Consider the following 13,606-nt stretch of genomic DNA (forward strand, 5'->3'; position numbering starts at 1 on the left):
GAAAGAGAGAGAGAGAGAGAGAGAGAAAGGAAGGAAGGAAGGAAGGAAGGAAGGAAGGAAGGAAGGAAGGAAGGAAGGAAAGAAAGAAAGAAAGAAAGAAAGAAAGAAAGAAAGAAAGAAGAAAGAAAGAAAGAAAGAAAGAAAGAGAAAGAAAGAAAGAAAGAAAGAAAGAAGAGGAGAGACAAAAAGAAATCTATCAACAAAATAATTGAAGAGAATTTCCCAGGACTGAAGGACACAGGTTCCCAGATTAACCTCAGGTACAATGGAGTAAATTAGACCCATACCAAAGAAATGAGTGAAATTTTATAGTGAAATTTTAGAACGCTGTGAACAAAAGGAAGATCCTACCAACTTCCAGAGAGAGAAAAAAAGGTCACAGACAAAGGATCAGGAATCAGACTGGCATTGGGCTTCTTAATGGCAATTCAAAATTGCAGAGGGAGAGTGACTTTAGTTAATTTCTTGCCCGGGGCACCTGGGTGGCTCAGTCAGTTAATTGTCTCCCTTTGGGTCAGGTCATGATCCCAGCGTCCTGGGATCGAGCCCCACGCTGGGCTCCCTGCTTGGCAGGAAGCCTGCTTCTCCCTCTGCCACTCACCCCACTCGTGCTGGCTCTCTCTTTCTCTCTCTCAAATAAATAAATTATCTTTCTCTAATTCCTCACCCAACCAAACTACCCAGCAAGTGTGAAGGTAGGTTCAGATGTGCCAAGTCTCAAAAAATTTACCTCCCAGGCAACCTCTCTCGGGAAGCTACTGATGGATGTGCTTGACCAAAAACGAGGTAGTAAACCAAGAAAAAGAAAATTGGGGGATGTGGAGACAATCTCCCTTCGTGGGAGAGAGGCGAAGGGAGTCTTCAGCGATTATTAACTTCAGGAAAGACAATAAGAAAGAAAAGGCAAAAGAACCGTGAAGGAGATCCTTCCGGCACAGCTGGCCCCTGAGGGCCAGTCTTCTGGAAGAACCATACGGCTGTGTGCTCGCACCTCGGTGGCCAGGACCCCCGCCATCCCCGTATGGCCGCGACAGAGACTGGGATACCGAATCCGCCTCGTGGGTACCGGCGTGAAGTGTTGTTAGGAGGAGGGGAGGTGCAGTGAACATGGTGGCTAAGTAACAGTTCCGTCACAGTCACTCCCATCAAGACGACTTTTCACAATGAACACATGGCTCACGGAAGCCTTTAGGAACTGCGTAATCTGGCCCAAAATCATATAAAGCAAAAAGTGCAGGAAGTAAGAGAACAAGAAGAATTCATAAAGATGCAGTATAGGGGTGCCTGGGTGGTGCAGTCGGTTAAGCGTCCGACTCTTGATTTCCACTCAGGTCGCGATCTCAGGATCGTGAGATCGAGCTCTGCGTCGAGCTCTGCGCTCAGTGTGGAGTCTGCTCCAGATTCTCTCCCTCCTCCCCTCCCCTCCCCACACATGTGCTCTCGATCTCTAAAAAATAAAATAAAACAGACCCATCTTTTCGAATACCTATTGAAAAATCATCCACAGAATAAAGTTCTATAATTTTTTTTTTTAAATCAGAGGCTGTACTTCAAAAGTTCTCCATACTCTGCACTAAAATAAAAACCTAATAATTAGAGTTGAAATAGACAATGAAATGCCAACTCCCTGGAAACTTAAAAACTCTCCTAAGCCAAATCACAGTTTCTGCAACAATTGACCCCAAACAGCCAGGAGCCACCCGATAACCAGCAGGGTCAGGTTAGGACCAACCAGAGAAAAGCCAAATATGTTCCCCGGGCCGAGCACACAGGGCGCCCCAATTCCAGGTCCGCTGCCCCAGGCTGCAGCCCCGGCAGGACATGCCCGCAGCCGCCCCCTCCAGCCTCTGCCAAACCCAAGCGATGCGGGGACTCCCTCCCCAGAGCAAGCCCTGGCTAAGGCGCCTGTGCTTGTTTTCCTTTGGATCCCCTTCGTTTACCTCCACAACATACACGATGTTGGTGTGCTCTCAAGTTCAAGTTCACAGATGAAGAACAGAATATTCAACAGCCTTAGACACTTGTTTTGGAACTTAGGGAAAAAGTGTTCAGCTCATACTGCATTCCCACACGAAAATGACTATCAGATGCACCAAAGTTTCCGATGTACAAAATCAAAGTACGGAAACAATAGAAGGAAGCGCCCGTTGATTGCCTTGGCACAACGATCCCCTGAGGAAGGCAAGGCTGGCTGGACTACGGCTCACAGGTGAGGAGGCTCAGGGCCAGCAAGGTGAGAGCCAGGATCTGAACCCAAGCTCGACTCCTGGTTCACAGGGCAAATGCCGCCGGTGGGTGGGAATGGGGGTGTCTACGAGACCTTCCACTTCAGGAGTTCCTGGGCTTCTTGTAAACCGCACGCTGTCAGATGGACCTTGTCAGCTGAGCCCCTGGGGACAGGGTGCCCAGTGGCAGGGACCTTCCTGGAGGCAGTGTGGGCGGGGCTGTGGCCCCCCTGGAGGGGGACAGCTTACCTGTTGGGCTGGAAGCCCAGGCTGTTCAGCATGTGTGCCTGGTCCAGGTCTTTCGGGAAGCCGTGCAGCACCCACCCTTTCTGAACGCTGTCCTGCTGGCTCAGGCGCTGGCTCAGCACCTTCATGATGATGCTGTCAGGGACTGCAGAGAAGGGAGGGCAAATGGTCACTCGTCATCCTGGGCACCGCTCCTGACCCAACAGGGGTCTGAGGAACGGCAGCAGTCTGCGGCCCATGGGTTTCCTAACGTCCTTGACTCTGGTTTGAACTGGTGAAGAGTAGGGTTTAGGTGGACGAGGCTGCGGGTGCACAGGTCCCTCCAAGGTCCCAGCAATTGGAGGAACGCGGCTGCCTGAGAAGGGAAAAGCATTGGGTGACCTTGACCTTGATCTTGACCCCTCCCCGACCTTGACAAGATCCCATGCCCATCAGCCGCCAGGGTAGTTCCCAGCCCTCCAGCAATATGGGGACAGTCCCCGTCCCCCCAGGACCCAGTTTTTGCAGCACACCAGGCCCCGAGGGGAAGGTTTAGCTTTCCTCAAATGGGACCGTGTTGGTGCCCTGGGTGCTCTCCGCTAATTTGCAACGCACAGCAACACTTGCTTCCCTCCTTCCTCTAGTTCTCCCCTCCATGGTGTCTAGAATCAAATCTCAAGAATTACAGCTCTAGTTATAACCAGAGACTGCAATACAGTCTCATGGAGGATGAGATATCGAGAAGCCTCTTGTTTACATTACCACAATTGACATTTTCCTGAAATTTATACCTCTCTTCTCAGACTCATTAAATGTCCTATGTTGCTGATGTACTGCGTTTTAGCAATTTGCACTGCATTTCCTGCACTTTGCACTCATTTTTCAAGAAATACTTGGTAAATATTACCAGTGTTTGCTATGGATGTGGCCCCGACAAGCTGGTTTCCTAGAGTTGCAATGAGGGTGTTCGACGGCTTCTCTGGAGAGGCCCTGTCCCCCTCCTACCAGCCACCCACGGGCTGGGCAAGTGGCTCTGGTACACACGTCTGAAACCTTCCCAAAGGTCCCCAGGCCACAGCCACGTGAACACAGGGGTAAGAGCTGCAGAAACAGCTGCCTTCCTCCATGGCCATGATGCGCTGCTTACCCCTCGTCACCAAAGACCATCAACTTTATTCTGAGCGAGTCCCATTTCCCTGAATTTGTTCTTTCTCACATTTTTCAGCTTTTCTTCACCAGTCTCGAGGAAAGAGCAAAAAAGGGCTTTTGCTCTAATGAGAACATCTGGCTCCCTAACATGAGCGAGAAGTGGATGCAGCTGATCCTGTCTCTTCCCCTCTTACACCTGCTGGGACTCCCCAGTGCTGGGAGAATATGAGCAGTCACCCTCCCCGTGGCCAGGAGCCCCTGCAGTCTCTGACTCCTGCCTCCCTCCCAGTCCTGGTTCTGCCCCAACCCGCTCTGACACTCTGAACTTCAGTCTCTTCTGCAAACTGGGAAGGTGGGTGGGCATGCTCTGGGCAGGCGAGGGGGCTACAGAAGGATCTGTGATACGGCTGCTTTTACAGGCAGTCCTTAGAATGAAACCCAGAAAACTCACCACTTAGTTCCCCTGGATTCCTTTCTCAGAGCAAGTGTGAGCTGAGAGCCTGGCGGTTCAGTGGACTCTGCTTGGCAGCAGTCGACCTCCCTGAACCTCGGTGTCCTCTGTGACACCTGCCTCACTGGCTATTGTGAGGCCAGTAGATGGACTCCTTAAAGATGCCAGATCCATTAGAGGTCTTCCTCTGGGGTGGGGTGGGGTGGGGAGTTATGCTTTTAGTCCCTTCCTAAAGTTTATCCAGATTCCCATCAGATGGCTAGGATGAAGCCTCTGGCAAAAATATGTGACCCTTAAATTTCAAACTTTTCAGATTAAATTTCAAAAATCCAACACCTGAGCTTAAATCTGACTTTAGGAGAGTGCTGTAGGTTTTAAATGGGCTTGCCTGTGGAGAAGGACGTCCCCTAGGTAATGAGCTTGCCGACCAGTGATACCCTGGGTGATTAAGGCCTCAGTTGTGTTGGGGTGAGGGCTGGATTGGGCCAATATTTGTTTCTCCAACAGTCAGGCCCTATTGGAAAGCAAGCTGCGCTCCAGGGAGGCCTGAGCTGCTGACCTGCAGCCTGCTCGGGGCAACAGGGGGCTGCTTGTAAGGCTCAGAGCCCTGGAGATTCACAGAGGGAAGGCCCTGGAAGGTCATCCCCTTGACCTCTCTCATTTCAAAGTTGAGAAACCGAGACCTAAAAAGGCCTTGGCTTAAGAGACCTCCACTGGAGAGAAACGTGACTGGAGGGAAGAATGGAAGACCAGATGGAAACACAAGGAGACTTTTTGTGGGGGTTGGTGGCGGCGGGGGGGTAGTTTGCAAAGATTTCTAGAGGGAATTTCCCAATTTGCATTAAAAGTTAAAACGTAAGGGCACCTGGGTGGCTCAGTCAGTTGAGTGTCTGACTCTCGATTTCAGCTCAGGTCATGATCTCAGGGTCGTGAGATCAAGCCCCGTGTTGGGCGCAGAGTCTGCTTGAGATTCTCTCTCTCCCTCTGCCTCTCCCCCCAACTCACATTCTCTCTCTAAATAAATGAATAAATAAAATCTTTAAAAAAATTTTTTAAAGAAATTTAAAATGTACATGCCTTTCGACCCAGCAGTCGCATTTATAAGAACTCACACCTAAGATCTAATAGCACAGACAGGAAGAGGCATGCGCACGAAGATGTCCATCTCAGTGTCACTTTCAGTGGTGATGATCAGAAACAATGTACAATGTCCGTCAGCAGGAGGCAGGTTAAATAAAGGATGGTACGTCTGTGCAATGGGATACGATGCACCCTTCAACAAACCATTTTACGCATACTGACTTGGAAAGAGGCCTCTGACAGAAGATCAGGGGAAAGAGCAAGTCAGCATACTGTGTGTATGATATGGTCTAATTTAAATATACACAGACACGTGTACACACAGCACACACACACTCCACACAAGAGTGGAGAGGCCCCTCTTACACCCTATGAATCAGACCCGATCTCTCACAGAGCTCAGGACCCTGGAGGCCAGAGAGGCAGGGACCCAAGCCAGTCTTGGGTCAATGAGCTTGCTGACCGGTGATACCCTGGATGGTTAAGGCCTCAGTTGTGTGAGGGTGAGGGCTGGATTTGGCCAATATTTGTTTTGGCCCAGCTGGAAAGGCAGAGGACTCGGGAGACGCAGGAAGTGCTGAGAGCTCCAAGGAGGGGAAGACACGCATTTCCGGGAAGAAGGGGGAATGTACACTGATTACGACTGAGCCCCTCTTTTCAGGAGTCAGGGAAACACAGACCCTCAAGTCAGCACTTCTCAGAAGGGCTCACCATAATTTCAAACCGCTAATTATTGGTGCCTATTTTTTTGCTGTCTATGTCCCCCCCTTCACCCCACCCCCTGAGAGCAGGGACCCCAGTAAAGTCAGGCACGGTGGAGAAAGGGGAGCCCTCTTACACTGCTGGTGGGAATGCAAGCTGGTGCAGCCACTCTGGAAAACAGTGTGGAGGGTCCTCAAAAAGTTAAAAATAGAGCTACCCTATGATCCAGCAATTACACTACTGGGTATTTACCCCAAAGATACAATGTGGTGATCTGAAGGGGTGCCTGCACCCCAATGTTTATAGCAGCAATGTCCACAATAGCCAAACTGTGGAAAGAGTCAAGATGTCCATCAACAGATGAATGGATAAAGAAGATGTGGTATATATACAATGGAATATTACACAGCCATCAAAAAATGAAATCTTACCATTTGTACCCACGTGAATGGAACTAGGGAGTACTATGCTAAGCAAAATAAGTCAATCAGAGAAAGAATTATCATATGATCTCACTCACATGTGTAATTTAAGAAACGAAACAGACGAGCATAGGGGAAGGGAAGGAAAAATAATATAAGACGAAATCAGAGAGGGAGACAAACCGTAAGAGACTCTTAGTCATGGGAAACAAGCTGAGGGTGGCTGGAGGGGAGGGTGGGGCTGGGGTCACTGGGCGACGGGCATGAAGGACGGCCCATGACGCGATGAGCACTGGGTGTTACATGCAACTGATGAGTCACTGAACTCTACCCCTGGAACTAACAATACACTATACGTTAATTGAATTTAAATAAAATAAAATAAAATTTAAAAAATGAATAAAGTCAGGCACTGTGCCAGCACATGGCAGGTACTTAGTAAACTCCGAATGAATAGATGAACGGATGACGATCGCAGGAGTGAGTGGAATGAATAGATGAACGGATGACGATCGCAGGAGTGAGTGGAATGAATAGATGAACGGATGACGATCGCAGGAGTGAGTGGAATGAATAGATGAACGGATGACGATCGCAGCAGTGAGTGGAATGAATAGATGAACGGATGACGATCGCAGCAGTGAGTGAGTGGTACCATTTCCAAAACCAGAAGGCTCTTCGGTCCCTTCCGTGTTTGCTGTGGAATGAGGGATTGTCCTTCAGAGCACAGAACCAGGTCCCAAGGCAAGGGCAGACCACCACAGCCGGCTCTCAGCCACCCCTTTGGGCTACAGCATGACCCACCCACAGATCAAGCAGGCAGTCCCAAGAAGGTGAGCTGGTGTCTGGGCGATTTCAGAATAAAATCCTGTTGGGGGACGTGGAGGGCGGCCTTCCAGGGGGGTTCAGACACAACAAGGTGGCACGAGCTTGGGTGGGTTCATGGGACTGGGATGGGTCCCTGCATCTTCCTTTTTTATTCTCTACTTTTCATGCATGTTTAAAGGCTTCCATTTAAAAAGCGGGGTTTTGTTTAAAGAAAATTATTTAAATGCCTACAGGAGGTTGGAATGGCCACTGTGAAAGACTGTCTGAAGGGGACAAAGGATGCAATCTCCCCGGAAGGCCATACATGCCCCCATTAGTGGCTCTCGCTTTGGGGGGACCAGGGTGCTGGAGGGAGCCTGCCCCCCATTACTACACCAGCTCCCTAGAGGCTCTGCCCAGAAGGACCGCAGCAGCAGGCTATTTGCCAGATCAGCCCTTCTCGGGTAATCCGGGAATGTTGCTCAGACCCCCGTCTCCCACAAGGCCGGTAGGCTCCGTCCATCCGTCAGTCCGGAGGAGCTTTCAGAGGGTCCCAGTGTGGACAGATCTGCATAACACTAAGGGTGTCCTCTGCAGAGATGACCATGGTACTCCCCCAGCGGGGGCTGGGAAACGCAGCCAGCAGATGAAACAAAACACGGCCGCCTCTGGACACTGCCTCCCAGGCCTCCGGCCTCCCTCTACCTAAGCAGCCTCCCGTGGCTGGGCTGGGCAGGCCCAGGGTGCCTTGGGGCCGGGGGGGGGGGGGGGGGGAGGGGGAGGGGGAAGCCCGCACACACCGCCTCCAGAGCCTTTCCCGGGCCCACCCCTGCGCCCCAGGGCCCCCGACCTTTGTTTCGCTGCCGCCTTTCTTTTCCTGAAGGCTATCGACTCATTTTCCCAAACCCTCAAGGCCTGACCAGCTGGTTCAGCAAAAATGCAGCTTTTCAGAACAGATCTCGCTGGCTGTGTTCTGCTGAAAGTTTAAAGTCTCCTTGATAATGCGGTCCATTTACCCTTTATCCTCGTCTCAGACAGAGATTTTCAGTGTGGTCTAAAGTCTTTCTCCACTGAGGGAGGCGCCTCAGGCTTGATTTCTGGGCTTGACAGTTAACATCTCACCCTGCCTATAAGCTACTGCCGAGGGCTACCTCTCCAGAAGGTCCTGTCAACCCTAAATTTAGCAAAGTGCAACATATGAATATCCCATTATTTCATAAGGCCACATCACATGGTTTCAGGGTGTGTTTTTTTTTCTGAAGATCTTCCATAAAAGATGGCAGCTCTCACACTGACCTCGAGGTTATTAAAATCTCAATCCATGTATTCCCTGCCGGCTATGTGTGCTTGGCACGGGGTTGATGGGGAGCCACGGGCCCAGATGAGCGGCTCCCCGGCCCCGCACGGGTCCTACCGGTCCCCCACCACTCTACTCAGGACACTGGGCCCACCCTCTGTCTTGAAAGGAAGGCATTGTTGTTAAAAACCCAGCCCAGTCAAGCTCCCTCTTGCACATCAATCCGGACAGGAGAAAGTGGCAATTGAGGAGGGGCGCCCATGAGATGCCCGGAAGGATGGACTCCTTCCCCGGCTGGGGGTCTGACGTCTGTCATCCTCAGAGAGCTGCTGAGTGGGAGTCAGGGAGGGCCTGGGCAGAGATTTTCCAGGGGAAACTGGAGCCGAGCAGGGGCAGAAGGGACTGGCTCCAGGCCCTGCTAGGTAGGCGCCCTCCTGCTGCGCCACACTGCCCCCTGCTGTCCGCGTCCTTGCATTCCTGCACTCGCTGGCCGGTGAGGGCCTGGACCTGGGACTCGGCTGGAGGAGAGGGCACGAGGGGGCCAGGGCTGCTGGAGGTGACCCTAAAAGGCCAGGGCAAAAAGTGGAGAAAAGAAAGTTGCTCCCTCAGTCAGGGCTTATAAGGAAAAAAGACCTGAGATTGATGGATATGCCCAGAAGAAGCTCTTTACCCTCCCTGCCACCAGGGCAGGAAGAGCTGAGCGCCTCATCACTCACCCTACACGCTGCAGACACACACACCCACGCTCAGAGACCCACTTCTGTCTACCACACACACGCCTACATGCACCCTACACACATACACCTACAGAGGCACGCACACTCTCCTACCCATGTACTCACCTACAACGCTCCTGCACGGCCCCACACCTAGGACACGCCCACACCCACACTAGATACACACACCCCGTTACACGCACGTTTCCACACACACCTACAGGTACTCCATGCCCAGCACGTACACCCTGTACCCCACACCTGTCTACACCCGGTACATGACACACCACCCACCCTGGCCTACAAACACACCCCACAACCACCCCGTAGCTTCTTTCCCTCTTCAAACCACCCCCCCTTGAAATCGAGGTGAAGGTGACATTCAGCCGTCAGCATTCATTGAAGACTCAGAATGTGCTTCTCTTCCCCCTTCCCGACATCCCAACACAGCTCCTGCCTCCTGCTAGCTGCCGAAGGGGGCAGGTGGAGGGGGGAGGTCTTGGAAAGGACCAGGACTGTGAAGGAGAAAGGGCTGCGTTTGTTTCTGGTTTTCGTTTCCAGCTCATACGAAGGCTTGAAAGAAACGAGGCTCCCACCCCCCACACCCATTTCTTGGCCCAGGACGTGGGTCCCTCTAGTCCCTCTAAAGCCCCAAATTACTATCACTGTAATTCAGCAAAACTAAACTACCATTTCCGGGTGACCTTTACCCCCCATCCACGGTACTGATTCCTGGCGGCCGAGGCCTGCAAGCCCCCCTTGCTGCCACCGCCACACGGAAAATCAGAGCCTCTGAGAAAGACCGGCAGCGCCAACCCCACCAGGACCCGGGCCAGGTTGTCCGTTAGTGATGCCATTTGTTTATTATTTACTGCCACCTGCTGGCCGATCCTGGAAGCTGCGCCCAAAGTGAGCACTTAAAATGATAAACAGGACCTCTCTAAACCCTGCACGGGGAAATGAGGAGAAACCGGATTGTTCGAATTGTTCACACCCTGCAAGTCTTCAGCGGGGAGCAGGCCCAGCGGATAGTTTGCCTCCTTGGTAAACACAGGTCACTTGCTCCGGACAATCTCTTGTCTTGGTGGGCACAAGATGGAACAGACATCTAAGACTCTTTATGTTCCCGAAGTCCATATCCTAACATCTACACTGCTTAACAACAGCATTTAAAGTTCTTGGCAGACACTGATGCCAGGAAATAACAGATTTTTTAATATTGGATTTTTTTTTTCAGGTCCGGAGAACTACATTAGCCCTGGGGCTCTTACCAATTAGGAGGATATTGCACACTGCTCATCCCTCGAAGGATGGCTGCCCCCCTTTCTATCACTTTCTATCACTCCCCTCTCTGCCTACTTGGGCGCAAAGCAAAGGCAAGATGGGGGTGCTCACACCCCACGGGTGCATCCTGGCTGAGAGGCAGAGCCTCCCGCAGTGCACACTCAGTTTGTCTACTGAAGTTGTACATGAGGAAAAAAAAGACCATTTAAAAATAGACATTCCTCTATAAATAAATGGTGCTTCACTTAGCAAATTAATAGGACTTTTAGAAAATGCTCACTTAGGCACACTGTGAACCTGTTTTTCTGGGATGGAAAAGATATAGCGGCACATTAACTAACAAGCATGTGAGCTTGGCTCTGTCCTAAGCACGTATTTGTTCGAATATAAGTACTAATTCATGTGATCTTCCTAATAGCCCCATTTCACAGATTAGCAAACTGAAGCCCAGAGAGAAGTAGTAACTTGCCCAAGGCCACGCAGCTAATAGCTGAAGGAGCCCAGATTTAAACCCAGGCAATCTTGCTAAAGCTAGGACATTTGCTCAGTCTCTGTGCTCTCTACCTGCCTCTCAGGGGAAAGAGCAGTGCGGATTCTGCCCTCCACTCTGTGTTTCTCTCGCAGTGTGCCCTTGGGTGAGTCGCTTTACCTCCCAACTGGGGTTTCTTCCTCTTGAAAACAGAATGGGACTCTAAGTTCTCTGAGCTATCTGCAAGCCCCTACGTGGCATGGGAAGACACGCTACCACCCAGCTCCTGAGGATCTAGAAGGCTGTCTACTGCACATAGTCCCAAGAGGCGGCCAATCCTGACAAGCCACAATGCTCACCTCAAGCCTCCCCGAGTGTGGCAGACTAGGGATGCCCACTCCTCCCATTGAGAGGTAGGCTCTAATACTCTCCTCTTGAACTTGGGCTGGTCTTATTGACTAGCCTGATGAACAGAATCAGGTGGAAACTCATTCTGAGACCTCTAAGGCTGGGTCATAAGAAGCCCCGTAGCTTACCCCACCCTCCACCCCTACCCTGGACTCCCTGGGATGCTCGTTCCAGGAGAAGCCAGTCAGCACATACGAGGGCTGACCAACCGAAGGCCGCCATGCTGTGAGGAAGCCGAGGCTGGCTGCGTGAAGAGGCTGCGTGGAGACAGATGCCTGACCAGCCCCAGCTGCTCCAAGGGTCCCATTCCAGGCACCAGGCACGGGACTGAGGAATCTGCCTTGGACATACCAGCTCCAGCAGGTGCAGGGAGCAGAACCAAGGAACCAAGCTGACACCAGAGCTGAGACCCAGCCCGGTCAGCTGCAGCCAGTCAAGCCACGCCAACGGAGGTCCAAGTCAGCACCAAGTGGAGTCAAGCCCTGCCTGAAATCCTCATCCACGAAATCAAAAGCACAATAAAAGTCATCATTTTATGCCATTAAATTGTCGGGCAGCTGCCAATAGGTAACTGGAGCACCAGAGGTATGGCCAGCTGGGCCTTCACCAGGTCCTGGTGCCCAAAGAATACCCAAAACCCACCAAGAGACAGACGTGTGTAGCCACGGATCTTGCTCCTACTACCACTGCCATCACTACTACCACTATTGATATGAATACTGATTAGCTATCATCATTAGTAGTAAGTATCCAGCAGAGACGCAAGTTCATTTCACACAGGCAGCAAACCCACGGCTTTGATGCTGTGGAAAGCTCCCCCTACCGATGAGGGCACCGTGGCTCTGAGTGGCTTGTCCAAGTTCACGCAGCCGGGAAGCCGCAGAGTCTGAACTGGAATCAAGTGGTGGGAGTCCCGAGCCTGAACCCGAGGCGGCTCCCCTGACCATCTGGGAGGGGCCGTGGTGGACCACCTTTCTGGAAGCCGGTCAGCTTGCCGGCTGCCTTCTGTCACCTGCTCTCCCCTTTGTTCCTGCAGACGAATGGGGTCTCACCTAAATGGAAATGCAGGAAGAGAAGTTTCTGGGCACCATGCCATCCAGGGTCAATTGCTGTGTGCTCCCTCATTCATTCATTCGTTCATTTGTTCATTCATTCATTCATTCATAAACGTTAGCTGAGCTCCTACTATGCTGGCACTGGGGACTCAGGAGCAAACCACTGTCCGGGCAGACAGAGCCTGAGCAAAAACACACAGTGTGAGGTGCTGGGGGACAGACACTGGGGTAGGTGAGGGCCATCTTACCTCCCCATCACCCAGGCATGACCAGAAGGCAGGGGCGTGAGACCAGAGTTCTGGCAGTCAAGATCACAGGGGCTAAATCGGATATGCACTCAAGGTCTGAGGTAGGAAGTGAGGAGAAAGGCGTCTCTCCCCTCCCCTGCTGCCTCCCCTGGACCCTCTAGGACAGCAGGTGGGGACAGAACAGGTGGCCACGGGCACTTTCCTTTAGACTCCATACTCTTCCGTCACCTCTCACCTCCCACCCCTCTGCCCCCGCCCCACCAATCCCCTCTGTACCCACCACCCTTCCGCCCCCTTCCCAGCACAGCAGGTAGACAGGTGCAGGGCTGAAGGTGTGGGCCTGGCGCTTCCCTCATCTATCACAGCGGTGCCACGCTCCCTGTGGGGACACCTCAGCCTGCCTTCTGGCTGACAAACCCCAGCAAGTCTCATGTCCCCGATCTGTTTGGGGGACGTGGTGACTGTCCTAAGTGTAGGACCCACAGAAGGTCACCGGGGCAGCCTCCCCCTGGACGCCTCAGGCCCCACTCCACCCGAGGAGAAAGAAGCTGGTGTCAGCTCCCCATCGAGCACATTCCGAGAGGGAAAGGGGTCTCTAGCTGCACCTGCCTCTGGGTGAGGGGGGAGCAGGGGGGGAGCAGCCGCCCAGACGGCTGCACTGGGAGACCTCCTGGCTGGAGAAGGCTGGGGCCTCAGGGCCTGGCCTGTCGCAGACGATTTCACAGCTGAGTGGGTTGGAAGCCACCGGGGCTGCCCGTGGAGGGGAAACACTTCCAGAAGCTCTAGTCAGCGTGAGAAGGACACCATGCACCTCTGGGCTCACCTTAGACTTCGCAGAAATGTCTGGGTTTTGTTTCATTGCATTTTGTAATCTGGATGCCCAGCACATAGCGGGCACTGGATGAACACTCAGCCCAGCAAAAACATCTGTGGCTGTTTCTCTGGTGACACAGGTGGGTGGTAGGAACGGCGCTGGACAAGCCCCACCCTTGGTGGGGAGAGAGGTTTCGCTGAAAGGATGCGTGAGTGAGTGGGGAGCCCCTCGCTGCCTTAGTTTCCCCACTGGAC

At 52.3% G+C, this 13,606-nt stretch overlaps 1 protein-coding gene across 8 annotated transcripts in view; it reads right to left on the bottom strand.

The window, feature by feature from the left end:
• The window catches only part of AK8 (adenylate kinase 8), a 116,686-nt gene that overhangs the window by 42,730 nt on the left and 60,350 nt on the right, over window positions 1-13,606 (bottom strand). For 7 of the 8 annotated variants that reach the window (XM_036107852.2, XM_036107859.2, XM_078061972.1 and 4 more), the window contains one exon: window positions 2,475-2,616. In XM_036107852.2, coding sequence (XP_035963745.2) covers window positions 2,475-2,616 — 142 coding nt within the window. The other variant, XM_036107869.2, reaches the window with a different exon arrangement.

The sequence above is a fragment of the Halichoerus grypus genome, chromosome 14 (genome assembly GCF_964656455.1).
Source record: "Halichoerus grypus chromosome 14, mHalGry1.hap1.1, whole genome shotgun sequence".
NCBI lineage: Eukaryota > Metazoa > Chordata > Mammalia > Carnivora > Phocidae > Halichoerus > Halichoerus grypus.